This window comes from Chamaea fasciata, unplaced genomic scaffold (assembly GCF_029207755.1).
Source record: "Chamaea fasciata isolate MVZ Bird 193981 ecotype frontalis unplaced genomic scaffold, bChaFas1.0.hap1 SCAF_5, whole genome shotgun sequence".
Classification (NCBI taxonomy): domain Eukaryota; kingdom Metazoa; phylum Chordata; class Aves; order Passeriformes; family Sylviidae; genus Chamaea; species Chamaea fasciata.
In genome coordinates this window covers 67631087-67659082 of record NW_027094090.1, presented here as the reverse complement: position 1 = coordinate 67659082, position 27996 = coordinate 67631087, and the positions used below count along the sequence as shown (strand labels likewise).

The following is a 27996-nucleotide window of genomic DNA, read 5'->3' as shown; positions in this document are numbered from 1 at the left end:
CTGGGATCATTATTATCCTCCATGGCTGGCTTTGGGAAGATTGCTCAGGTAGGTCTTCATGGCCAGAGCAAGCGAGTTGCCACACACGAGGGCCGCTGGGACAGCTTTCGTTTAAAGAAGCGAGACACAGGAAGAAGCAACGCTGGTAACATAACCTGTGGTTTGCAACCAGACAGCTGGCGAACAGATTGCTGCATAATAGAAAGTTTATGGGCTCTTATGAACCTCATTTCCTTTTTCTTATAGGAAATCTGAATTCATTTGACTCGCGAAACACCTGCGGTTGGACCAACCTTCTGTAGGAGCAGAGTTCTGTGAAAGTAATGCTCAGGGAGAGATGTCACAGAACAGGCCACATCAGGGAACACCCAGAGTGAAGGAAACATCAGGGAGGCTTGGCTAACACCTTCTAGGCAGAGGCTCTGCCTTTGGAAAATGCCAACTATTCAAGAGGTACCAGCTCTGGTGGAAAAATATTTATTAAAGTCCTACTCTACCAGTTGAAAGCAAATTTGGGATGGGGGTTGAGAGCACAAGAAAAGTAGGAATAGCGACAAGGTGAGTGTTTGTAGGGACATCCATTGGCAGACATGCCAAAGACTGGTAAAAGAAAGCCCGAAATTCCTGATAGAAGACTCAGGGTAGCACTGAAGTAGGAATTATAGGACTTGCATCTAAGGTGCCCTACAGAATCTAAGAGAATTGCATGACCAGGAGTCCAACACCCAGTTTCAGGTAACAGAGAAAATCTGAGTCTGTCCAAACACTGTTCAGAATTCATGGTTCTTTCATAAAATTAGCAAGCCTTAGATGGCACTTCAATGGATGCCTAAGTGAGAAAGCTGAGGAGAATATGAAGTGATTATTCGGGCAGCAAATGGAAAATCTCGTGACAACAGCAGCCAAGAGGCGAAGATTGTGTAGATTTTAAAAATCCACCAACGTCTGCCAAGGATCTGACCTGGCAAACTGACAGGAATCAAGGAGTGCTATCCTGGTCCCAGATCTCAGTCAGGATTAACAGCAGGAGCCTCTACCACAGCTAGTGATTAACATAGCGTGTTCAAGATCACTGACAGAGCCCGTTCCTATACTGTTGGCCTGGGTCAAGTCCTACCCAGCAGCTTTCAAAATCAAAATAATGCCCCAAAAAGTACCTCAACCAGCTAGAAAGTCATATGTGTGAGAGATTATGTTGAAGCAGCATCTGGAAAGAGAACGGGAAAACTCTAACCTGCTGTTGTGGTAGAAATCTAGAATCTATAAAAACGTATAAATTTAGGGGAGTACAGATGGACCCAGCAGGAAACTTGCTACCTGGGGGGTGTGTTGGAGTTGGGGGATGTGTAATCTCAGGCTGGAAACAGGAATGTGATGTAAAAACAGGAATACCATCCAAAACTGAGAAGAAGGTGAAATTCATCACAGAGAAGACATGTCACATCCCCTCTCTACAGAAGGCCATACAAAATTAATATTATATTCCAAACAGACTGAAAATTAGCTCTGTCACCCTAAAACTTCTGCTGTTGGAAGTCCAGTTTTAACAAGTCTAAACCAAGTAAAAGAAATACATAATTTTCAAATCCTCTCTATCATAAGAACTGTCACGACAGCAAATGCTAGTGCTGGGTGTGCTTGGCACTAAAAAGATAATTAAGAAGCCAGTTTTACCTGGATAGCTGCTGGTTCTAGGGATAAAAAATACTATAGTGATTTAACTGAACAAGTCAACATAACCTCTGCAAACAGCTTTTGCACCAGCCTAAAAGGAGACTTCTCCTGACTAAGCCTAAATGGATTAAAGAGGAGTTTAAACTAACTGAAAGAAACTGCACAAAACAAAGTTAAAGCACCTCTGCCAATAAAAGCACGGATGTAGGTTAATTTGGCTTAGAAGAGGTTACTGCTCAACCTCATGCCAGTTTCTTTGCATGGCTCTGGTGCCTTTGGATCTGATGACGTAATGATTGCATTCACCCAGAAAAGGAAGTGGCTTATACCAAAACAAAACCATTTTACAGGAACATTTATCTTTGCAGCTCTTGTGGAACTTCAAGAGTGATTTTGTCTATAGGCATGAAGCATTAAACCACAGAGAACATGAAACTTGCCAAGGGAAACATCTATCTGTGGCAGATATGGAAACTGGATGAGTCTCAGCTTAAAGCACCTGATTAGCTAGGACTAGCAACCAGGAATACTTGATGGCCAAAGAAGTAATTGGTTTTACTAAAGGTTACAAAGGTAAGCAGGTAAAAGAAGCTATTCTTAGAAAACATCTGGCCTCCTACCAAACATCTGGCAGCACATTGTTTCATTCTGGAAAGTTTACAAGGTTTGTATGAACCTAATCTTTTTTTTTTTTTTCCCTTTTCTGATTCTTTGTCCACTTTGGGACTCATGATCCTGATACTGCCCCACATTGTCAGTTTTCTGAGGATGTTCATCCTTTCCACAGAACTACAACAGCGTCTGTGCCTTCATCTGATGTATTAAACACAACGTGGCTGTTTGTTCCTGAACAGCTTCAATCAGCATTTAATTCATAACCACAAACATTTTAGACCAACACCTGGAATTGCCACCTCTGGTGCCCTGTGTAGCCTGGTCCCTTCATCTCTAGTTCTCCAATTTTATAGTAGCAATATAAAAATACTACTCTTGCTACTCCCATGTTATCCCTTTCTCCTCAAGGGGAATTCTTCTTTCATCATGCATTGGGCCAAAAAGAACCAAATGCTATCCAGTGAGAGCAAAGCCAGCTGATCTTGCACATAGGGAAACCGTGAGGAGACAGAACCGAGCAACAACATGAATAGCAGGAGAAAAAATTGGACAGTTGGGGCTAGGAAGAAAATTAGCATGATTTGAACAAGACAACACAGTCTAAAGGTGCCCTAGAGAACAGCCACCAACACTGAGAGGACAGACAAAGGAAAAGAAACTCCAGTCAGTCCAATTTACCCGAGGTAAGTGCAAGAAAAGATTCCCATTAGCAAGTCTGGCAGGGGAGGAATGCAAATGGCAGACTTTAATCCAAGATCTCAGTCCTGACTTTGAAAGCTTCCACTCCTGCTCCACACTGGTTGCACGTTACCTTCCACTGCTTTGACCTTCTCCTCCATCTCCCTCTTCCTCTCCTCCTTGAGCAGCTGCTCCTGCTCCCTCTTCTGCACTGCTATAAGGATCTGGCGCTCCTCCTCTTCCTCTCTGCGCCTCTGCTTCTCCATGGAGCTCAGCACACTCGGGTTCACCTGGAACAGAGCGATGCACCGAAAACTGAAATGAACTGGCTTACTGAAAGCTGAGCAGAGGCAGGTTTACTGTGAGGAAAGCACACCGACAATGATTAAAGCACACCTACAATGGATGAATGGGAGGAAAAAAAAAAAAAGGAAAAAAAAAAAGGATTTGTGCGCATGATTTCCTAGATGAAAAGCAACATGGAAAGGGAAGTTATTTGTCAAGCAATGAAATCCTACTGATACAAGGACAATGGAAGGAGAAGCGATGGGTTAGACAAGCTGCCATTCTGTCAGGGATGCACTGTGCACATTTCTCTTCCCTTCTGGGCAAAGGATTCAGGCTGTTGACACCCTTACACAACACCTCTACCTCTTCCAGCTAGCAGAGCTCTGACTGCAAGTGTGAGAAGAAAGGACTACTTTGCCAAACCTGTCTCTGCTGCAAAACACGGAATACTTCAACAGGAAAAGCGTCTGGTACAGCCTTGTGTCAAGGTATCATTAGGAATGTTTTCCTTTCCTGTTCAAAATTTCTGTGTGCTAATCTCCCCTGAACTGGCTCTCATTTGTTGGTTTGGACAGTTTTCCTGCTGGGTCCCAAAAACCAGTTCTCTCATTCAAGGGCACCTGGCTCTTTATTGCCCCACTTTCTCACCTCCCCACTGCCAGCAGGCTGCAAGGCTGTGTTTGATCCTACTTAAGACTGCAGGCTTCCCAGACCAGGGACTGCCTGCTCCTATTTCTCCGATAAAGGCATGTATCTGGAAGCGTGGAATTATCTTTATTACTTTCTTTTAATTATAAACTAATTGTATCAGTCATCCGCCAGCCACTCCTACCCCTGTGACCAAGACGTGTGTGCCTTATCAGCAGGGAATATCAACCAGAAAAAAACCCCAATGTACAGACAGTTTGCTCCAACTTCATTTTCAGGGAATAACCAGCAACCACCACTTAGGCAGAAGGCATTTCCTGAGGATTAGCAATCAGCCGGGGTCCGCTGGCTGCTGCTCAGACCATCAACTTCTCCAGGCCCATTATTAATCCCCAGGAAAGAAAAAAGTTCTGGCACCACGATTACTATTTTGTCCTTGTTTCATTGCCCAGGAATGGAACCTGGGGGTGCTTTGATGAATGCCTAGAAACGTCGTCTGGTTTCACTGTACACTCATTCCCCTTCTGCCTTCCCTTCCCCTACACAGCCCCGTGCTGCCCTACAAACTCCCACTCAAGTTCTCTGTAGATAAGCAGCATACATTAAGAGAATAATGCTCCAACCATCAACAGTCACAGAGAAGTGTCCAAGAGAGGGTTATGGAACACTTGACAAAATTTGGACCATATCCTGCATTTAGGGACAGACTGGGCAACAAAAACCACCTGTTCTGTGGTGATCCTTTAAGCTGAAATCCAGAGTTTCATCTCGCCATGAGGAAACCATTCTCTTCTTTTCCATTTTATATCTTTGTCAAAATGTTATCACTTTAGGCATCTGCCTCTTTCCTAGGGAAACGATTCTGTGAGTTCAGGTGCCTTGAGATTAGCCAGCTTCTCCTCACGATCAGTTTAAAGTTTGTTTCTCAACCCCTCATTCCATCCAATTATTGCTAGTTACACTCTCCTGGGTAAACATAAATTCTCCTTTTCTTCAGTCACAATCCAGCCTTTACCTTATGGACTTCCTCAGACACTTACACAACACCCCCGCATTTCTACAGTTAGATTAAATGTTTTCTTATAAAAGTAATCCTTTCAGTTCCCTGAAGTGATTATTCCAGTTGTCTCTCAGACCTTTCCTCCCTGATCAATATCCAAACACCAGGATGCCCAGGATTGAACTATGGGAAGGACAACAAGTCAAGAACCTAGAGAATTGGGTCCTACATTTCCACTTTTGATTCTTTTTATATCCCTTCCTCAAAAGCTCTGCCACCTGATTTGCTACTCATGAGCTGCAAACAACTTCCTTTCAGACCTGACCCTGACCACACCAGTTTTCTTCTGACTTTCTTGATAAATCTTTAAATTGCAATAGGAACCAAAAGAGTCAGGTTCTGCAGTAAGAGAAAGAAGTGAGCAGGAACCAGCCACCAAACTTGGTATGCCAAGAAATTTTCATGAGGATGTGACCATCAGCCTTTACATTCTCAAACCAGTAGATGTAAGCCGGCCGGGCATGTTATGATTTCTTTGATTGCTGGTACACAGGTGAGACCTTCCTTTCCCCTGGGTTAACACAACTTCCACCACATTCCTGTCCTGTGGAAACAGGAACACAATATCCAAGCTGCAGTGCTCACACCAGGACCTCTCCAAGCCTGCAGTGCACACTCAGCACCCTGTGCTTTAATAGCATGACACAGGACCCACAGGACACTCCAGATCAACCCACCACAAACACGGCATCAACAAAACACTTTTAAACAAAGGAGAGCGCGTCATCCTACCAGATCTAGAAAGCAAACAAAAAGGAAAAGCAGAAACCACACAGTGTAGTGAGCCCCAAGGACTCACTGCAGTAGACACCCACAACAGAATTTACTCCCTGCAGCACTTGCAGGGCAGTAGCAGTGCTGCATGGGCTCCTTGAGACACTTCAGACACAGAAAAAATCTGATTTTCAGAGGGACCCTCTGCCTGGTGTCCCACCTAAGTCCATTGGGGACGAGTGTGCTCAACTCAGGGTTAAAGAAACCCACACGAACACAAACCAGTAAATTCCTACTGGATTGGTGGAAGCAGACGCTTATTGGAATGACAAAAGCAAGAACCAAACACAAATTAAACTTCCTTCCCGACCACAGAGGTGGCAAAAGGACGCTTCTCCAGCTTCCTCCGCGCTCGGAGGATAAAATCCACGGCGGCCAAGGCATCACCGCCTCCTTCCCTCCGGCAGAGAGCACTCCAGGACACAACATCACAGCTGTCCCCTGGCACTCTGAAAGGACTCTGCCTTTAGCTTTGCTCTCCAGACAGCGGGGATCAGACTTCAGGGGCAGAAGGGCAGAAGGCGCGGGTGCCCTGAGTGCCCCGACCCCTCGTCCGCCAAACCTTCCCCGCTCAGGTTTCCGCAGCGCTCTCCTAATGAGGGTGCTGCTCAGGCAGCTCTTAATGAGGAGCTAATCTGAACCACCTGTTGAGAAATCCCCCGCAGGATCAGGAGCCCACGGAGCACTTACATCTCCAACTGCAGCAGCAGCCGGGAGGAGAGAAGGGGTCACCTGCAGCGGGCTGAGGTCTTCTCCCCCCAGGCTCGCCGGCTGCCCACCCTGGCTCGAGGAACAAGCCATCAGACATGCTGGCACCCTCCCTGGCTGCCCCCACCTCCTGCTGGGGAGCATCAGCACTGTGGTGCTGGCTGGCTCCCCGTGTCCCGGCGCAGCGGGTGCCAGGAGGGCCCCCTGCTCGCTGGAAACGTTTCACTGGCCCACAGGCAGCAATTAACAGCCCCTCTGCCGCCGCAGACCTGGAGCACCTGCGCTACTGATTAGCATCATTCAGGCTCCATGTGTTTCCCGCTCCCCTCCTCCTCCTCCTCCTCTGGGATTTCTGCTGCCTGTGAACAAACACGTGTCCCTGTGCTTCCTGCGTGGTGGGCTTTGCAGAGAGCAATTCTGGCCCCGAACTGACCATCGCTGGGGTCTCATTTTTCTCTCGGCAGGCTTTTGGCTGCAGCATGATGAGAGGCTCTTCCTTCCTTTTATTTATCTAGAAGTTCTAAGTAATTACATTTATTGCAGAAGGAACTGCACTTTCTCCTTTGTTTTGGGGGAACCCCTGACTCCGGCTCGCAGCGCATATTCCCTGCAGCCTAATTTCCCAGGGTTTGACAAAACACTCGGTAACTACGTTTCCATTACATCTACAGTGAGAGATTATGCCTCAACCTGATAGAACTGAGACAATTTTTTCCTCTGGAGCTAATCCTGTGCTGTCTGACCGATTGCTTTGGGTAGCAGTTGCCAGTTCGAAGACTCCCCCCATCTCCAGAGCCCCGTGTCCCAGCCTGTGCTGGTGTGACTGTTAGGGGCTGTGTGGTGAACTGGATCGGAAAACTGATCGATGTTAAAAATAACCCCGACCAAAGAAAAAAGGTTATATTTAACTCCAGTCATTCTCCTGGGTCTGGTTCACTGCACAGACCCCTCAAGCAGCAGCATAAGCAGCGGTGCTGGTGTTGCACCGATGGGGTGGAGAGGAGGTGAGGGTGAGGAGGCACGGAAAGCGCCATTTGAGCCCACAAGGCTGCAGTTTGATAAGCATTTCCTTCAGCAGCCTAAATTGTGACTCCCATTTCCAGCTGACCCCCTCCTAGCCCAGCTCCATGCTGCATCAGTCATTCTCTCCCTCGGCGCTATCTACACCCTCATGTGTTTGCAGCCTCACGTTTTCCCCTTGGCTGAATTTCTGTCATTTCCCTTTGTAAGCCGGTTCTTCTAGCCCTCTCATCCTTCTTCAACTTTTCTTTGAACTGCCTCGAATGTGCCAGCACTTTCATTGAAGTGGAATTCCCCAGACTGAGCGCAGATTTCCATATGCAGCTGCGGCGAGGCCGGTTACCTCTGCGATCCAGAGGGCAGCACCTCCCTGCTCGCCATAGAAACCCCGGGTGTCAAGCCTGCCTTTGACGGGCATTACCACCCATCTCTCTTTCAGCACAGGCACTTTCAAGCGACTCCTTCCCACTGAATAGCGATGCTGCGGTTTATTTCTTCCCCCAGGAGGCATCTGGCTCTCGCCTCCCTCCGTCGTCCTCCCCCTCGCACCCCCCCTCACCTCCTGCTTGATTGGTTTGATGGGCTGATGGTCAGACATCCACCTGGGAGAAAACTCTGTCCGCTGCAGACGCTTCTCCTGAAACAGGGTTGAGAATCGAGGGAAGGAAAAAGAGAGTGGAGGAAATTAGGGCACATCGGTGACACTGGCAGGAGAAACTCTGAGGGCTAGAAGTGACCATGAAATCCCTATTAGCTTTACAAGGGTGGCAAACAAGCAATCTGAACTCGATCCAAGAACATCGCGCTGACTGCAGAGCCTGTTTTACAAAAGCCATCCAGCCGAAGGATCCCTTTCCAGATCCGTCCCACCTGAAAACATTCAGCTGAGGAAAACGCCTTTTGGAGTTCTGGGGCTCTGGCATACCAGCTCAAAGCAGACTTAGCTAGGACAGCTAAGCAGCCAGCGCCCCTTCAGAGAAAACGGCAGTAAAAGCGGAATCACGGGCAGTTTGCATAGAAAAGCCGGGCTGTAAATCGCAGCAGTTCAAAAAGCACAGAGATCCCCTGCTAGCAGGAAAGGGCCACAGAACACGGCTGAAGACAGTAACCCCTTCAGCCATCCTACCTACACTGCTGTGGAATCACCAACCAGATCCTCCAGCACTGCCACAGCACGGGGGAGAGTCTTCCCCCCATCCACAAGCTCAACAGCCCCCACATCCACGACACTTGCAGGGAGCAGGACGGGGTGACAGGCTGCTTGGGTTTAGCTCTCCTTCACTCAGCAAGCATCCATGCTCTTGGAAGCGCTCAAAGAGAGGTAAACAGGATGTCATGTCTCCTCACCTTCTGTGCAATCATGTTGCAGATCTCCGGCAGGAAGTCTTCACTCAAGAGTTTGTAGAGCTGCCTCTCTCTAAGGGAAGTCCTCTCTCTGAAGCTCTCTGTGACCTGCCTCCACTCCTCTTCCGTCTGGCACAGCAACCACCATGTCCCACGGCCAGGCCCTTGGGACCCTTCAAAAACATGAAAGGATGTTATCTCCACAGCAGCTATGACTAACAGCTCCTCTCCATCCCTTCTCTTCTCTCCTCTGGGCTCAGGAAGAGCAAAAGGCACTGGCAATGGCCACTGTTATGGAAAACATTCCCTTTGCTACAGACCCAAAGCTCTCCTCATGCATCAGAAGCACCGCTACCTCTGAGAGTGATGCCAAGATAGAGAGGAAGTACACAGGTGAAGAAATAATGGTGGCACAGGGCAACACACAAGGTAGTGTGACATCCCCGTGGCGAGCCCACACTCCAGTTACTGCAGACTGGAGAAAAGAATTTAACTTGGTTTTTTGTAACGGCAGCTGTCAGCCAGAGCAGGACATAGGGAACTGCAAATGTCGGATTTAGTCTGGCAGCAGAATAAAGTCATCAAAAAAATAATGTAATTTGAAATAAGCTCTTTTTTTAAGAAAAAAAAAAAAAAAAAAGAAGCACTGCAAACCATTTCTGCAGTGAAAAAAAATCCTCCTGCTCCCTGCAAATGAAACATTTTGTTTGCAGGCACTTGAAAGAGCAGAAGAGGAAGCAAAGGACAGGGTTCATCGGGCTGCCAGATGAGGGGGAAGTTCCAAAAGTTCACATCCCATCCCTGCTCGATCCAGAGTGGGATTGAAGCAGATCACCCACTGCTCTGAAAGCATGTCCCAACCACCAAGACACTTTGAGAGCTGTTCCACCTTGCGTGAAACATCTGAATATTAATTGTGAAGGAAGGGCTCTCTTGCACTGTGGTTGGAACACCCACCTGGAGATGGGGAATGTGGTTCCTGCTCCACAAATGTTTACACAGAGCAGTGAAGCCTCATGGGTTCCAACTTGTATGCTTTTGCCCCAGGATGTTCTCTAAGCAAAAAAAAGGTTGTGGCCTTTTTTCTTTTCAGAGTGGGGAAAATCTTGGATCAAACACCTTCAGGCTGAGGGGTTCTCAGCTCCCTCTAAGACTTTTCTAGGGGCTAACCACTGGCTCCAAGAAAGAAAGCAATGGTCATCAGCCCCACTGGCAGATGTCATGCACCTTTTCACCACGCTTTCCAGCAAACCAACAGTGAAAAATACAAAGAAGTAAAAAACCTGAACCTGACTCTAGGCCCTTTGTGGATCTGAGCTGCGAGTGGCTTCGACATGCAAGCTGTCAGGTCGTCCTGGGAAGGCTGGAAAGCTGCAGGCTCCCTCCAGCACCTGCCCTCTGTCAGGGGTGCAGTAGCAGTGGCACAGATTTCAGCTCAGGGAATGCACTGTGGGGACTGGTCGCTGAGACAGCAAAGGTCCAGCCGCGTGCTGGTTCTGCTGCTCTGGCTACCCAAAGCCATCCCTTGCCCACCTGCAGCAGGGAGCTTACCTGCATCCTGCCCCCAAAGCCTTGCATCCCTCTTTCCCATTCCCTTGCCAGCTGCCTACAGACAACTCATTTCAATAGCAAACAGGACTAAGGCACTGCTTTGTGCCAGCAGAAGATTACTCTGCAGCTGAAGTGACACAATTTGCTGGAAGACAATGATCTGATAAAACCCCCAGCGCCTCACGCGCATCGCTCCGGCTCTGCCGCCCGGCTCCGGAGCAGCCGGAGGAGCCGCCAGGAAATCTGAAAACAAAGGGCAAAGGGAAGGAGGCATGGGAAAGACAATGCCACCCTTGCCTTTTATTGTGAGGCAACAGGCAGGCTGAGTCCCTGGGTTTTGTGGAAGCCAGTGGATACACATGTATGACAAATGAGTCCCAGCTCCCTTGAACTCACTTTCACATCACGTCGCTAACTCGCCTTTTTGCCTTGTTAACCCTCAGCTGGGTACACCCAAGACTGAGTTTACCACTCTTAGCCACCCAATGGCCAAGAGGAAGAAAAAGGTGAGAGGACCAAAAAGGTTCTTCCTTCCCTATTTTAGCATCACTGACTCCACATTCCTCTCAATCTGAAAAAACACACCTGCTAACAAGAGGGGTGTGTTTTCACCTCAACCCTGGAAGACTGAGGACCATTCACAGCCTGCCTTTTGAGGTGAGCCCTTGAATTCTAGTGTATCCCAGCAGGTCAGGTTTCTTCATCCCAAACCCAGCCATGATAACATAGGAAGCCTGCAGGTGCCCAGGCTCTCAGCTGCCAGGCAGTCTGTAACACAAACCCTTCCTTCCAAACTTGGCCCCAACCGCCAGCAGAAAGACTCTCCTGAGAAAGGCTGGGTTGTCTCTCAGGCATCACTCTGGGTTTTGATAATTTAAGAGCCTTATTAGCTGGTGGCATCAACCCTGATACTGCAAAATCTCTTTACCATTTCTTATCTGAGTCTCGTGGATAAGCAAGTTGTCTTCTGCCTTCTCCCTACCAGAAAAGAAAGAGAAGGAGTGATACAATAAGTACATCACATCACTGACATGCAGCTGTTTCTGACGAGAAGAATAGGGAACACTGCAATTATTCAGTGCAGAGCAAAACCATGAAAAGAACACTGCAGAGCACACGTTTGATATATACATTTTCAAAAAGATATTTACCATAGCTTCCTAAAGTTTTTATAAGTGAAGGGTGCAGGATGAAGTTTGGCAAGTGCAGTATCTCAGTTCTTACGGGATGCGTCCTAACATCTATCTGGACGCAAGAGGCCAGGATTTCTGGCTCCAAGCCACACAGTGCAAGTATTCCTTAGCAGGAGCAAATTCCCTAGCACTGCGTGGTGGAACTGCATGTGAAGTGAGGTGGTTGGAAGAGTGATGCCCACTGTTTCACCAAACTTCCAGCTCGGTCAGAATTTGCTTTGGAGAGTGATCAAAGCCTCCACCGAGTCTGAGCTTGCTTCACTTCGGAGTTGCATTGAAATTATGGCTGCATGGTATATACATACTTATTGGGGGAACCCCAGAAATACATTATTCTTCCCTCTGGGAATGCGGGTATTTTACGTCTGTTGCAGGAAGAACCCTTCCATACCTCAGCAAATTTTCCTCCAGTAGTTTTTTCCGCTTTGGAGGCCGCCCTCGTCTCTTGCCTGTTTTCCCAGGAACGTTTGGGGTGTTTGTCTGCCCCCCACATCCCCTGAAAAACGGCAAAACCACCATGAAATATCTGCCGAGCGAGGGAACCGAGGCTGGCAGGACGGGAGACGGGCACAGCAATCGGAACAGCTGCTCGGAACCCAACCAAAGGAGGGATTAAATCAGAGCAGCAACAGGACGGGGAGGGGAGAGGAGGGATTCCCACTGGCTTGGAGCCTGATCTGGGAGCCGCCGGCACGGCACGGAACGCGGTGCGGGGCAGACAGGCAGGAATGCGGTGGGGCAGGCAGCATCGCTCCCACAGCAGGCTCTGCCAGTGCCACAAAGGCTGCACGCAGGCTGCCTGCGACACAATGCACGGCTCCCAGTCTGCTTGGCAACTCCGGGCCCGCCCGCGCTGCCCCTCGCCAGGCCCCGCTCCCCCCGGCACAACAGCAGTCAGGCGGAGCCCCCTGCACCCAGGCGCGGGAGGGGGTTGTTGTGAGCGGGCCGTTACCTGTCTGGAGCCAGCTCTCCGTTGGTTTTGCCCTGCACCGGGTCCTCCTTGTACATCCTGGTGCCGTAGAAGTACCAGTACAGGGCGCCGCTGCTGTCCTCGCCCAGCGGCTCCACGCGGAGGCTGTCGGCGTCCAAGCCCTGCGCCCACGGGGAGCCCCCCGCCAGACGGTGACAAGTTGAAAAGCGGCCACATTGTCACACGAGACATGATGACACCCCTCCCGTAAACACCTCCCTCCCTCCCTTCCCTCCCTCCCACCATGCCACAGCAGCAGTACAGCTGCTCCTCCCGGCCGAGCTGGGAAAATGTTACTCCAGGGGGAAGGCGACGTTCGCTCTCTGTCCAGGGAGGGATTTAGATTGGCATCTCTAATTTGAATGGCCTCTCTCGTTTTAACATTTCATCTCTGGTGCTCCTGACAGGGAAGGTCTAATTAGTGCTGGCGACAGTCACGCACAGCCCTGAGAAGCTCCCTGCCCCCCCCCGTCCCCTCCTCTACCCTCCCCCAGTATACTTCATCCCCATCCTTTCATCTCACAGCATCCCTCAGCAAGGCAGCAGTCTCAGCTCTCACAGCCCTGCCATTCCCATTAAAGCATCTCCAAATTCCCTCTTTGCAGAAAGAGCAGCCACTGAGGCCAATTTCCTTAGCGACTCCCGTGTTATGAATACATCCACATCCACACGGGACAAGGGCTCAAGCCAGTGTAGGGCAGAGGAAGGCAAAGGGAACCTCTGGCACACAGTGTCCCCTTCTCATTCCAGAAAGATTCTGATCCAGCCCAGCTCCTGTGGCCCCGCAGCTTCCCTCATCCCTGCTGCCCAAAGCACCTTGAGGAGGTCGAAGACATCGTCGGCGTCGAGGCGGTAGTCGCAGAGGCGGTGCAGGATCTCCACCCGCGTGCGCAGGGGCAGCTCCTGGAAAGTGCACTCCCGCAGAGGGTTGGGCTTCCCTTCCTCCAGCTCCCACCTGTAGTTGATGATGTCCTCCAGGTAGCTGTGAAACGTCTGGGATCTAACCAAGGAAGGAAAAGTCACACACACTTTCTGTAGTTTGCAGTGTCCAGAGATGCCTGGTGAGCCAAGCAACTGCAACAAACACAATGGAGAGACAGAGAGCACCTGAAGGAAAACTGGCAGCCATGGTTGGGTGCAGTCCATCATTCACATTCCCAAAATGCAGCAATCTCATTGCAACACCACGGGATGTCATGCTATACAGACAGCTTTTTACACACAGACTGTTATTTCTTTCTAAGCAGAAGGAGCCAAGCGTGGTACTAACTCATCTCCCCTTTCTATCCCAATGGGCAGCGCCTTGTGCTAACACCAACAGCCACCCTTCCCTAAAATGGGATGCAACAAAATTTATCAGTCTGGTCCCCTTCCAACTCTTCCCATTTGATGTGGAGACCATTTTCTTCAGATTCCCCTTTGCCCCTCACATCTGCCATTGCCAAGCCCTGCTCCTCTCTACTTCTAAAGAAGTTTTCCATGCCCTGGTTCAGTGACCTGAGACTTTGCATAGCTGATCACTTCCTCCCCACTTTGCTGCTGCATGCTTCTTGTATTTCTGTCATGGTCCCCGGTCTCCTCTCCCTCCATCCTCCCAAAGGTGCTGCCACTTTCTGCCTGTTCCTGCACTGGTGGCTCTGGCAGGACATCAGCACAGCCCCCCTCACACACGTGGATGCTGCCACACAAGTCTCATGCCCAACAGGAGTGCACCTCCCAAAAAGGAGCCAGTACAGAGGACTCCCCCCTCTACATAAACATTATTATTAAAATGATCTGTCTCATTTTCTAGCTGAGTGCTACTTTCACTGCCAGCAGTTCATCATGAAACCCAAGGAAGCAGATATTTCTCACCCTCATCTAGCACTGAGAGTGAATACCCCATCTGACTTGTGTAAGACCACTAATGGAGCTTAAGGCTCAAAGAACTCCTGTCTATATTTCAGTGAGACTTAAGCCTTTATTCTGATTGCTGAAAATTTCAGGGAAAGGAATGAAAAGGGGCCATGTCCCTAAATATAAAACTTTCAGAAGATCTGTCCATATGACTTTGAGTCCTGAGAGGTGCCAGGCTCGCTCAGCCTGCTCGAGTTGTGTACCCTGAGCACAGCAAAAGGGGACCCCCCCCATGCCCCAGCCATTCTTGCACACACGGGAAGTCCATATGCCAGCAAGAACACCACTGGGTACACATTCCCACCAGCTCTCAAAAAGGCAGCTCCACTTGATAGGTTTTTGGCACAAGCAGATTACTCTATATGATTAATGGAACGGCGCCAGCACTACAGAATTGCATTTCCCTGAGAAATTGCTAACTTCTACAAAAGCTATTATATTTTAACAAAGAGGTGGAGGAGTGTGATCCAGCTGAAGAGAGATCATTAAAAGTCAACAATAAGTTAGCTATTAGACAGGGGTCTTCATACATTTGGTAAAGACCAGACTTCTTTGCAAGGACCCGTGACTGGACAGTGACTGCGAGAATGAAGGAACAGATGCCTCAAGCCATGTCCACCTGGCAGCATTTCCCTTCCTCCTTGGGTAGAGAGAAGTGCAGATCACCCTGCAGATCGCTCCTCACCAGCCTGCTTCTCTCTGACGTCAAATGCAAGCTGACCTCCCAGAGATATCTCCTCTCACTGCACCACTGTTACCAGCCCTCTGGTTGTATTTAACAACAGATGCTTGAGTGTACCTGGACCTGGTGCCCTCTGCAACCTGGAGTTTGCTCCATCTGCATGACACAAGCAAAGCATCGGTGTTCCCAAGCATCGCTGTTTCACTAACATCAGCAATCAGACAGATAGAACTTGAAACAGCTCGCTACTCTGACAAAGTTCAGTCAGAAAAGGAGGACTGACATTTTACGAAACGCCTCAGAACTGCGTCAAGTAGTCAGTAATTTTAGGGTGAAAACTACAGCAAATAACCCTTTTTAAAGTGAGGTATTCAGTACACAGTACACCTACCTGAAGTAGCTGTGCATTTCCTGCATTGTCTTTCTCAAATACCCCAAGACCTAACTTCCAGCAAGGACTTCGATTTGGGAAAGAGGGCAGTAATAAATATCTGACATTTAAGACATATGATCAAATACCACTCTCACATACTTTTTAAGAGTGGTATTTGATCACATATCTTAAATGTCAGATATTTACAGAAGTCATTAGATTAAAGCAAGCAAGAAAGAAAAGCAGTTTTGATTGTCTTCCAGAACCGAAATAGTGATGAGAACATCTTTTCCTGAAAGCAGTAAAGCATCACTTTTATTTGGATGCTTAGTCCAGAAGAAGAAGGCAAAAGACTGTAAGCTCTCAGAGAGCATTCAAGTTTCAGCCCCACAAGTTCAGATCTTCAACTCTGCCAGAGCTCAAGGCAGAAGATTATTTCTTAAAATCTGATACAGAGGTTCTGGCTATTTCCAATAAAATAGACTGAAAAAGTGGGTTCCCTAGGATCCTGAATAACTAGCGGATGAAAAGGATTGCCAGAAAGAAACCACAAAAGTAGAAGGGTTTTATCTACTCCTATATTTTTTTCCCTACCTAAAAAAAAAGCGGGAAGGCATGGATCAGACAGATACTTTTCCCACTTGCACGAGTTCACTTATCTTGCTCTATCATTTTGGCTGCTCTCAAAGAAAACTGATCCAGGAAGCTGTTTAATTCCAGAAGATCATTTGGAATCTTTGCCTATGTAACTCTCCTTCCCCCTAGGGATTGGCTCTGTTGATTTAACCAATTTGGTTTTAGTTTGACTTTCACATAAGTGGCTAACACTAGAAATTTCCGCCATCCACCCGGTGTTCAGTGCATTACAAGCTCTGTTCTTAAGAGTACTTTTGAGTTCCTACCCCCATCAATTTTCAAAGACAGCTACTGTGCATTTGTCGCTTTGAATAAGGATAGAAATGAGAACCAGAGATGGGAAACAGATGTCTCAAGGCATTCCCAATCACTCTCAATCTTACCCAATTTATATTTTCCCTCTTAATAGGAACCGACTCCTTTCTCCAGACAAATGTAGGGTGCTCGTCTTCACCCTGTCTGCCACACCTACAGTTTGTTCCACTTACCCCATCTCTTATATTTCCCTTTGAAAAAAAGTTTCTGAAACAGCTCTCTTGGTTTGGAGAAGAAAATCTGCAGGGAGGACAGCAATCTATGAGATCCCTGCCCTTGGGGTCCTTCCCCGCACAAAGCAGAAATGCCCAAGAATAACTGTTTGGAATTACCTGTAAAATTCAAACCCAAAAATCAGAGAGATTGGATCCGGGAATGGAATTACTTTGATACAGTCTGTTAAATATCCCTTTTTCAAGCTCAGTAGGAGGACAGCAATACACTTGAAAGTCCTACAGAGTCTCTGCTGCAGCTGAGAAGCTCCCGAAGCTCTTTTGTTAAATGGGAAGAAGGCAGGAAGGAAACCACTGAGCTCAGGAGACAGATGTGTCTCTTCTCCAGAGGTTCTCAGCATCACTCAGATGTGTAAAAACACTCAGCATGTGGAGGCAGTGTTAGGTCAGTCATGTCCTTTTCTCTACAATCTGGAGCATTCCCAAGGAGGTTGAACTGGTACATGGGCACATTCTGTCTCAGGGCACGTATCCAAAGGAAGACCAACCCTCTTCCAAAAGTAAACTGGGAGCCTTAGAAACAATTTACGAGCAAAGTGTGAGACCACGGGCCACGACTCTAACCACATCTCAACCACTTCCTGATGTACAGCACAGGCAGCTTCCACACAGCTCCCTCACCAAGGAAAAGTACTACAGAAATCAGCTACAACAGATCAGAAAAGGCACCTCAAAGAACTCTGCAACTCTAAAACTTCTCCCATGCCAACCTGACTAGCACTATTAACATTTGATAAAACTGAGACAAACTTTCCCTCACTTGTCAAAACATCCTTTGCTTTGCATTTGCCCCCCAATGTGTAAAGCAATTTGGATAGCTGTAGTGGGGCAGTGGTGGAATGGTACATACATATCTATGTGGTACATCGCACATGGATGGTTTTTCATGAGCCCAGTGCAATTCTTAGTCTTATCCCTGGCTACACTCTGAAACCACAGGGCTGTTGTCAGAGGTCCCTATCTTTTTTTTAATGCAAAGATTAGAAAGGAGGTCAAAGCTGAATTGCAACTGTGGTTGAAAGTTTTAATCGTATGTTGCATACTCAAAGGGAGATCTGGGGCACAGGGAAGGACACAACCTAGCACATCTGTGTCAGAGGGGAGGAACAGCCTCAGACAATCCACAAGAGGTACCACTGAGGCTGCAGCTCAGGTTGCCTGTGATCTTCTGCAGCAGCTGCAAAAAAAATCAGGGCATAAAGAAGATGGAGCAAGCCGAGGGAGGGGCTCCTCTCCACCGTGGGTATCGGCGCCCAGAGCAGGCAGAGAAATGAGGAACCCCTGACAGCTCCGCGCCGCAGCCCGGCCATCTGCTGCCCGGCTGCCTCCCAAAGAGGGAGCTTGAGCTTTCCCTGTGCTCCACCAGAGGGGAGCTGAGGACTCCTCCTCCCCCCGCCTGGCCATCCCAGTGTTTTCCACCGCTCAAAGGAGAGGCAACCCTTCCCATCCCTTTTAACGCGTGGGGTCATGCTCTGCTGTCAGAAAGAAGCAGCTTGGTCACCGTGCCCGGCTTCCTAGAGGGGCTCCTTTGGAGAATCCTCTGAGAGTTTCACAGAGCTGACAGGACAGACGGAAAAATTTGGTTGGAGCTTCTGGTTTGCGCTCTTGGTAGGGAACAGCTGCACCTAGAGACCCCAGCCCCACGGGGAGCAGGAGCAAACTCAACGTGAAATTCCTTCTGAGAAAATTGGGGCTGAATTATGTGTACAGGCACACATGCTTATTTTTTATTTTTTTTTATCCTTATGCCCAAAGGAAGCGGAGTCAACTTGTGCTTTTGGTTTTAAAGACTCCAAAGTAAATCAAATCTTGGCTGGAAAACTGTAAACAAAATCAAGCCAAACAAACAAAAGCTAAACCAAACACTAATTCAGTACGAGAGTCCCTGTGTCAATCTGTGCTTCCTGCAGGCAGCATGCCATGGCCCAAGTGTGGAATTACTGTCACAGCACATTGCCCTAACTGGTCTACTGCTGCCAATTTTTTACAAGCCCTCCCCCCACACACATCTCTCAAAAAAAAAAACAAAAAAACCTAAAACCCACCCCTCACAAAATCTCTGGTCCTATGGGAGCAAATATTGGATTAAAGGAAACATTAGGGTAAGGAGTCGAAATATCAGAGACAAAAATTTACCAACGATGTTTGGACACTGCTGGCACACACAAATGAGCCTTCTGAAAGTTCAGATGCCAAATAATTGCCTGGACCCACTAGCTAGAATATCTATCATGTTGACAGTGTTTTAAGTCTCTTGTTCCATTTAATTTACAAAATGCAATGGAAGAGTAAATACTGGCATGTTCTTGAGCTAAAACTGCTGGGAAAAAGGCAAGTCTGACCTGCATCTAATCCCACACAGTGTATTGTTCTTGAGGTTAACACCAAGAACCCTGACAAAACCAGAGGATGACAGAGAGCAGGAACAACAACAGATCTCTTCCAACTCCTGTCCAAGAGTTGTATGTGGGAGGAACGTGGAAAACTAGACTGGGAGAGCTCAGCTTTTCTACCAAAGACCATTTAAAGGTAAATGTAATTACTCTTGAAGTTCCCATTAGCCAGTAAGGGAAATAATAGATGTGGATACTTCTGTCCGGTAAAGGCTTTAAAAGCTGAAAAAGACTTGGATACATTCAGTCACCCAGCACAAGTGTTGCTTTTAGGAGGTTCTCAGTACTAAATGAAAAAAGACCTCTTGGGCATCGAATTCACAGCACACAAGAGAACTGGCTTTGCCTCTGTGATCTCTCCAGTTAAAAGAGACAACAACAAAAATCTAGGTCTTATCAGAACAGACGTTTTATAATGGAATTAATTTTATGGACTGAAGATATTTCACCTTATGGGCTGGCACCTTTTAACTTCAGAATTGGCAAAAAGGCACCAGCTTGGTTTTGGGAGTCACTCAGGTGTTAATGAGAGCATTAACTGACAGATGGCATTCAAGATATTTCTCGCCTCTCCAATGAAGACAGCTTCTTTGCTACAGCAGAGATCAGGAAAGCTTAATTCTTAACAAGCATACAATGCTTCGGCACAAAGGCAAGCCCTCTGGAAGGTAATGGGAAGGATTCAGGGTTTGCTGGGATGACCTCAGTCAAACATCATTAAGAGGGTCAGGAGAAGCAAAGCCTATTTCAGAAGAAAAAAAAAAAAATAATGTAAGGGCCCCCATGATCAATCTATCGTGGCTTGTCAGAAAGAGAAAGCTGAGGCTGACCTTAGAAGCAATATGAGTTACTACTACCAGCCTGACCTTGAGCTCTCATGTAACAATGGAGACCTTTTTTTTTTCTTTACTGTATTAATGAGCTTTCTTATCTGAGGTGGGGGAGGAAGCTTTATGGACCAGCTTGTACTTCACCTTCAATTTACCCTACTGAGAAACTAAGTCAAGTATGATGCGGGGGGGAAAGAGCTACAACCCCATCCCTCCTCAGGGGGAGAAGAGGGAGGTTGGAGAGGAATCCTTCCAAGCCCTGTGTGTGCAGCTGGCTCAGGAGTCCAAGCCAACAACATTGCTCAGACCACTTGTCATCAGGGTGACCCAACTGCCTGAGGCCCAAGGGAAATGAGCACCCTGAACAGAACACTTCCCCGCAGCACAGCAAAATGAACAGGAAGCTGGAGATCCATGAATCACGACACAAAACTTCAAAAATTCCAGCCAAGGATGGTCTAGAGGGAGAAAATACAAATTACACAGATCAGACCTCCAGCGTGAAGTTTCTCCTCCCAGAGTTGTAAAGACAGCAGAGACTGCTGGAGCACAAGACCATCACAAGGCATGCACAGGTCTGCCTTCAGTCCTCCATGGCAAGCTGGAACTAGCTGTTTGAATGCAGACATTGCCCCAACCTCAGTAATTCTGTGCCTTACCTGTGTGGCCATCAGGTAAGGGAAGAGAAAGACACCTGAAGAGTCAAGCAGGTGGATGGCACTGGGCTCTACACATAAGGACATTTGTCTTCACCATTGCTGAACATGGGAATACAATCTTTCCACCTTAGAACCACTGTTTTGTTTCAAAACAGAAGGACAAAAGATTACCCGGTTAGCAAATGTTAAGTAGCAGCAGCTCTTCCCTAAAACAGTCTGGCCTAACTCCTGGATTTGGCAATCTGAAACATGAGCAATTAGAGGCTTCCACATCCATGGAAGATACCCCCATGTCTTCCACAAAAGTAAAGCACAGCAGATTTCAGCACCCAAGCAATTCCTGTTCCCTGCTCCTCATTTGCCCATCCCATAACTCACTTCCAGAACTCAAAGGTGGCAGAGAGCAGAGACCACCTCGAGGATGTGCTGAAGCCATGCTCAGAGAAGACATCAGGGCTCTGGACCTTTCCTCCAACACGGTAACACTAAATTAGGACGGAAGGTTCACCAGCAGAAGGGTGGAACAATCCTGCTACAGAAATCTAATTCACATGGTTGGATCTGCATGGTGGACTTCCCACCTGAACTCCAAAAGCCTTCTTCTTCAGGAGAGGGGGGAAAAATCATCTATGAAAACCCATGGCTGTCAGCAGCCATAAGAACACTCCTACTCCTTGTCCTCCTCCGTTTTCCATGCAGTCAAACCTGGGGAAGCTGGAAGGGGAGCTGGCAGACATGCTGCATCCCACAGAGAAGCAGAATAGGAACAGCTCTGGAGCGAGGCAGTGTCTCTGGGGAGGCAGGGAGAATGGAGAGCTGAGGGGGGCTGTCTGCTCTAATAAGGGATCACACCACAGGAGCATGTGCTGGCTTGACAGAAGCAAGTGCAGTCACTTAACCTGGGTATGACAGCTGAAGTGGGAGCTTTGCTTTGCTACCCCCCAAAAAAGGGAAGCACGAAGGAAGAGAGGGGAAGGCATGAGGTGACCACAGCTGCTCACCCTTCAGGAACATTCCAGGTCTGCTTGTCCAGATTTCTCACCCCAGGCACAGCCTGAGCAACCGTGGAAGTTTCCAGCCTGGGCTCCTTAGCATTACTAGACCACACTCAGCAAATCTAAAACTAGATGGAGACGCCCTTTTACCTCCCCTGAGCTGGTACGTGCTGCCTCCCACCCCTTTTCCCTCACACCAAGGACAGGAGGCAGCGAGCCCACCCCTCCTGAGGAGGAACTGAAGCCATCCCACAGAGCAGTGTGGCAAAAGGGCACGCTCTGATCTTCCCCAGCTGCCTGTGGCCAAGCTTCTCCAGCGATTTGGCTCTTATCTAGCAACAGCCCTATGAACCACACAGCTGCTGGGGGTGCCTTGTTTGTTACTTTGCTGAGAAAAGGCAGAAAAGCAGCAGAGATATCAGCACAGATACAGCACTGTCCTGCATTGGTCTCCTCTGGAAAGGCTCTTTCCTTAGGCTGGCAAATGCCAGGGACAGGCAGGAGTGCTGAGATAAGTGTCTATTTGATCTTTTTTTCCCCCGTTCACCCTGGATTTTTCACTGCTTTATGTTCACAAAACGCCAAGGCAGCTAATCAGTGCTCTGTGACCCCTGTTAATTGGGCTGTGTGAGAGAAAGGCAGCACTGGCAGGAGAAATCACACATACCTGCTACTTCGAACTGTCCCATCATATTCCCTCTCTGTGCTTGCAGGAGCTCCAAGCACCCTTCTGCGAGCCAGGGCTGCTCTGTTTTCATCAGCAGGAGAGGCCACAAGTGTTTCGTGCCGTGGCCCTGCCTCTAACACCTCAAAGCACAGGGACGCAACAAAGAGGCATATTGTTGTTCCTCCTTCCCCGTGAGAAGGTGAAAGTAATTTCACGTGAAGGAAACACCACCTGAAGGCACTGATGGCCCTTCTTTCACCTGTGCCCAGCTGCTCCTCACTGCCCTTATCCGCCTGGCCGTTTTCTCCCCACCACAACAGGAGGAAGGAGGGAGCGAGCAGATGCCCAGCATCCATCTCCCCATCCCAAGAGACCAGCGTGGCCCAGTGAGCCAGGGAAGGAAAGCGATTGGTGCGAAGACGGGAAACATTGGAGGGAAAAGGGGTTGGGTTTGCCAAGCCTGGTGGATTATGCAGCTCTTGGAGGATGAGTAAGACACATATTGTTAACTAGATGCATGCTGGGTGCAGGGGCCTGCATATGGGTTGTTTTTTTTTTTTTTAGGTAGGAGCAAGGGTTGCTTCTGTGTTTCTGTTGCTTGATCAGGCAAAGAAAGAAATGGGAATATGAGTATCAAGGAAACCAGAGCAGCCAGAAATATCCCAAACAACACCTGAAGGTACATGGTACCACAGGAAGATAAAATCCTGGGGGCAAAGGGGATAAGCAGGAGGATACATCCACTGCCCAGACAGATCCAGGGAATATTAATGGGACTAAAATAAAATTTATTTGTCTTTCAATGCTAGCTCAACCCCTCCTTCAAACTCAGTGAGTCTCTGCACAGTCTCCATCAAGGGATGACTTGTGCTCTCAATACCTGCAGGGTTTTGGGCAGAGAAGCAGGAACTCCATCCCCCACTCCTGATGCTGCAATTTGAGTGAAAACCGATAATGACAAATCAATGAGTTGGATAACTGGATTAAAACAGGGAACAGAATTCTGCTAAAAGATCATGAAACATCACTATGTTGAGGAAACTGTATTGCCATACGTAATTTGTGAAAACAAGAATTAATGTAGCATTAGATGAACAGAAAGGATTATTTACCTTGAATGCATAGGAAGAAGAGAATCTGTGACCGTTTTTTAAACTGTCTTGTCCCTTAATTACATCTGCATAAATACAATAAATTAAGAGTGATGATGCAATTTTCCGTGGGCATTGTTATTTTTGACTGAGGGTTTAAACACACCCACCCAGCTTTGCTGACACACTAACCCCACAGATACCCTGTACTTCACAGTTTATTCAATTTTACCTTTAGGGTACTATCCTGAAACCATCAGTCAAAGGGTGCAGTAACAAATCAGTTGCATTCAATGTGACACGCAGCCCATGAAAGCAGCAAGGGTAGAAACTCCAAGAGGGAAACAGCTCTGTAATCAGTCACTGACATGCATTTTCAACCATCGTGTTGAAACTTGCACTACAGCTCCAGCACAGAGGAAAGCTTGAAAATAGAGACCTCAGTTCCTTGAGATTATGGCTGAAATTGTAAAATACTGTGCATCTGGAAATGTATAGGAACTTCCAGAAAACTCCTGGTGAGAAGGTTAGTCAGACTCCAATGTCTGTCAAGAAAAAATAGGTTTCTGCACTGAACAGTTCAGCAACCAAAGAGGAGACAAGCTGAGTGTCCCCAGAAGGGTCAGCTACTCTTTTCCTGCCTTGGGGAAGCTGTTGAGCCAAGGGAGTCCAAGAAAGAGGCAAAATCAGTTCTGAAAGCTTCCCCCTGCAAGGGAAGCACAGCAGCTACTAGAACAGGGTGGTTCCAGTTCTGATATCGTCACATTTTAGGTCTGAGGTGCAAAGGACCAAGGGAAGAAGTTATCTCACACCATCACCTATTTGATAATTTAATAGATTATAATTTGTTATAATTGTAATTGATAAATTAACAACAGAACTGAAAATGCCTATTGCACCTAAGAAGCTCTGCTGTCAAGCTGTGATTGTACAAGAACACACAAGGGAGATGTCCAAGTGTGGGCCAACTCCTGCCATGGGATGACATTGATCTTGGCTGGGGAAGGCCAGGAAAAATGGCTTTCATGAAGCAATTGATTCCCTGGCATGCTAGCGAACAGGCCTGGAGAGCTGAAGCCCAACACTGCCCTATCCAACGAGATCTATCACCACAGATACACAGGGAATACGAATTTTTCCCTCAGAGCATGTTCAGGACAAGAAACAAGAACCTCCCAAGACCCTGAGGTACAGAGAACTCCGTCCTGTCCAAAAAAAGAAAGGGAGTGACAGAGACCAGCGGCCAAGGCAGAATGGCAGGAGGCAGAAGAGAGGTCCTGAGCCTCAGAGCCAACACCAGGCTGTGTGCTAAAGGCACGGGACAAACACTGGCACTAAAGGATGGAGATAATGGCAAAGAGATGTGCTCATGGTGGCTTCTGATGTCCATGGTGCTGGCGGCAGAAGACAGAGGTGCAGAGTAAGACTGAAGGAACAATGCTCTGACTTGTGCAGCACAGCTGGTGCCCTGGTGAAGCTGAAGATCACCAAGAGAGGATGACGCCACGCTGATGCCAAACTGGAGATTTTACAGGCACATCAGCAGGCTGCATGACACCAACAGATTTAACAGCATCAGTAAATCATGCCACTTTTTGGATGTGACACAAAACCAAAGAACCTGGCCTCTCCACAGAGCAAGTAAATCCAAGACAGCAGTTCCTAGGGTCAGTTTTAGAGCTCGAAAAGCAATTCCTGGGCCTGAACACAAACCCCTCTGACCCGGACATTTCTGCAAACAACTTAGCCAAGCAAGATACCTTTCTCCCTAACAGGAAACCCGATTTTTGTCAGCCTTGTAAAGAAGGTCAAAGGCAGGAAGGTCCCCTGGCAGCATGAAATGCTGAATGTGAAAAGGCCCTGGTCAGCAGGTGAACATCCTCCAGCCCCCACATGGATGGATGCCTCCCAGCACCCCTCAGGAATTCGGAGTGCTGCATTCTTTTCTCTTCCCATTTCTTCCCCAAGGCTTATCAGACACTGAGGATGGGAATCGCTCATGGGCACAACGATCACACAGCCGGGACAGCCCGGGGGCTTCTGCATTGCTTCTGTGTCGAGTACCTTGGGCTTTGAATAACAAAGGGCAATCTCCTGAAGGATCAAAACGGGAAAAACAAAAAGAACCGGTGTCAGAACCATTAACTAACCCAAGAACTAGTTACAGGTTGTTTGATAGGGGAAAAAAAAAAAAAAAGAGAGAGAGATCTGCGTGCTCAAAAAGGAATGAACAAGTTCCTTTGGGGAAGATGACTGGGGGGGGGCTTTGGGTGACACTGGTGGGGGGTGAGAGGCCTGGAAAGATGCAGGCTGCTGCTCTGAGGGGTTCTGCTGAGGGACACCTCAGCTCCTGCACCACGGGCACACAGCCAGCACACACTGCTCTGACCTGGAGAAGAGCAAGGAGGGATGCTGATGGCCACACAGATACATGAAGTGCGAACGCTGCCACACACTGCTGCACGGTTTTGACTTTTGATTTTTCCTTCCTTGTTTAGTGTCCTGGTTCTGTGTGACCTCTACGACCAACCACACAGGGCTCGCCCCAACAAGAAGCCACTCTGGACGTGATTAAGAAGATCAAGCCACGGCACTCTCGATCTCAGCCTTCTGGATGCTCCACCATAAACGAATGTACCTAAAGCCCAAATTTCACCTTGTGATTGAACAGCAAGGGCTTTGGTTTTTCTGCAACGACAATTCACTTTTCCCATCAATGACCTTCACCTGCATCTAGCCAAGCTTCAATATGTACTTGCCAATTGTAATCCACATGCTTTTTTCTTTCCAGTGCTGTTATTTGATTCTTTTTGAGGAGAAGCTCCTTGGGAGCTGGAGCTGATTAACTTACAAAAGAGCCAAATACATCGCCTATATTCTGAAGGAGCAAATAGGAATGGGGCTTACAGGCTCCACATTCAGACTGGAAGAGGATCATTACTTACTATTCATTCCTGGATCCTTGAAGAACAAGTGAAGCCAGCTTAATGCTGTATTGTTCATTCCTAGCGCCCATCAACAGAAAGCAGGCTCCCGATTCATTGCCACAAGGAAAGACAACAGTATTGCTATGCCATAAGCACTTGTGATTGTTTGGGGGCTGCAGAGAGGACCTTAGGGTATTCCAGTGATGATGAGCACAGTGGGGAAGAAGCTGGAGTTATTGTCTTGATGATGATGATGATGGGGAAATAGGGCACACGCTGTATGACAGCACAAATCCATATGAAACAAGCCCTTAACCGTGCCTTGCTACTCAGAGAAAAATACACTTAATGTCAGAGAAAAGAGTCCCCTGTGAGGCACAAAATACCCAGTCTGGGGTTGCCTTGAAGCAAATAAGTTTAGCAAATTCACCTCTTAGAACCAGCCCCACACATTGTAAGTTTCTGGAGACCACGGATAAACCCAAGTTTTTACAGATAAGTAGGTCCTAAAGAAGTCCCTTTCGGGATTTGTTTCAGAACGGGTCTTCCAACTCCTTTTCCCTAAAGTTTAAACCACTACATTGGTTGAGCCAGAAAGAAACTGAGGAAAGATCAAAAGTAAAACGGGAGAAAAGTAAAAACACAGGTGACTTAGAACAGAGACTGACACAGCACACCACACTGTGACAGTGGCCTAGCAGCTGGCCAGCAGCCACCCCAGCTCTCCATCAAGCCCGCTGAGGCTAAGAGGCTCCAAAACAATTACTTCAGATCTTCTCCAATGTTCACCCTTGGACTAAACATGGATGAGGTGCCAGGGAGGGGCCTGAGAAACCAACTGTGCTGGAGCAAGAATCCTGCACCAGTGTTTTGGAGCAACACTGCGAGCCTCAAAAGTGAGGGCAAAGGTTTCACATCGGGCGAACTTCCACACCCCATCTGTCTCTCTCCACAGTTCTTTGCCTCCTTCCTTGAAAGGAGAAGATATTTTCACTTGCCTTCTCAGTTTCTTTTTTCATCATTGCTTTCTTCCTCCTCTCCAGAGTACTTGGTTTGCAACATCAAGAAGTTATAAATACAGCTGTCCCTTTCATATTTCATGCTCTGACACTGGCATGATGACATCACTGCAGTCTCCAAGACCCTTTGCTGACTGTTCCCTATTCCTCCTTTGAAGTTTAGCCACCTATTCCTCCCTGTCAATGTTTTGCATAACTCCCTCTCCCCAGCAATCCAATCTGTTTGTCTCTCATCCATCTGCCCTGACAATAACAGCACAGCTTTTCCTCTTTTTCTCCCACTGTTTTCGGTCCTTATTCTCCACCACATCCATGGAATAGCACTTCCAGAACACGCTACCAACTTTTCTTCAAATTCTTCTTTAAAGATTCATTTTATCCATCTGAGAATCAAAGACATTTACTTAGCTTTAGTTATATTTCAACTCTATAATTTTATTCCACTGTGCTTCTCATTAATCTCTGAATGACCGTGTTATTTTACCGCTGTAATCTCATCCTTCCTTTGCCAACACCTGCCAGCTGCTTCATTTTCACTTTTTACCCTTTAAAAGGCTCACCTTGCATGGCTTGGCTATTACTATAATAAATATTAAAATTAGATTCAAGATGAGCAATGTAGCCACTTCATCTCCCTTGCCCCCTTCACGGTATCTCCAGTGCCGCCGATAGCGGGTTGATTCCAGAGGCCATCCACCAATATCCATGATGTATGCAAGGCGGCACTTGTTAAAAGTCAGACTGTAAATAATGCTGA

General features: G+C 47.7%; 1 protein-coding gene across 3 annotated transcripts in view; it reads right to left on the bottom strand.

The window, feature by feature from the left end:
- CECR2 (CECR2 histone acetyl-lysine reader) overlaps positions 1-27996 on the bottom strand; it is a 91831-nt gene that overhangs the window by 9659 nt on the left and 54176 nt on the right. The window contains exons 3-9 of one of the 3 annotated variants that reach the window (XM_066184291.1): positions 13340-13523; positions 12506-12645; positions 11945-12049; positions 11289-11338; positions 8813-8982; positions 8025-8102; positions 3101-3257 (exon numbers count right to left, since the gene is read on the bottom strand). In XM_066184291.1, coding sequence (XP_066040388.1) covers positions 3101-3257; positions 8025-8102; positions 8813-8982; positions 11289-11338; positions 11945-12049; positions 12506-12645; positions 13340-13523 — 884 coding nt within the window. Of the gene's footprint in view, positions 1-3100; positions 3258-6427; positions 6645-8024; positions 8103-8812; positions 8983-11288; positions 11339-11944; positions 12050-12505; positions 12646-13339; positions 13524-27996 lie in introns of those variants that run through there. The other 2 variants (XM_066184292.1, XM_066184293.1) reach the window with 2 other exon arrangements.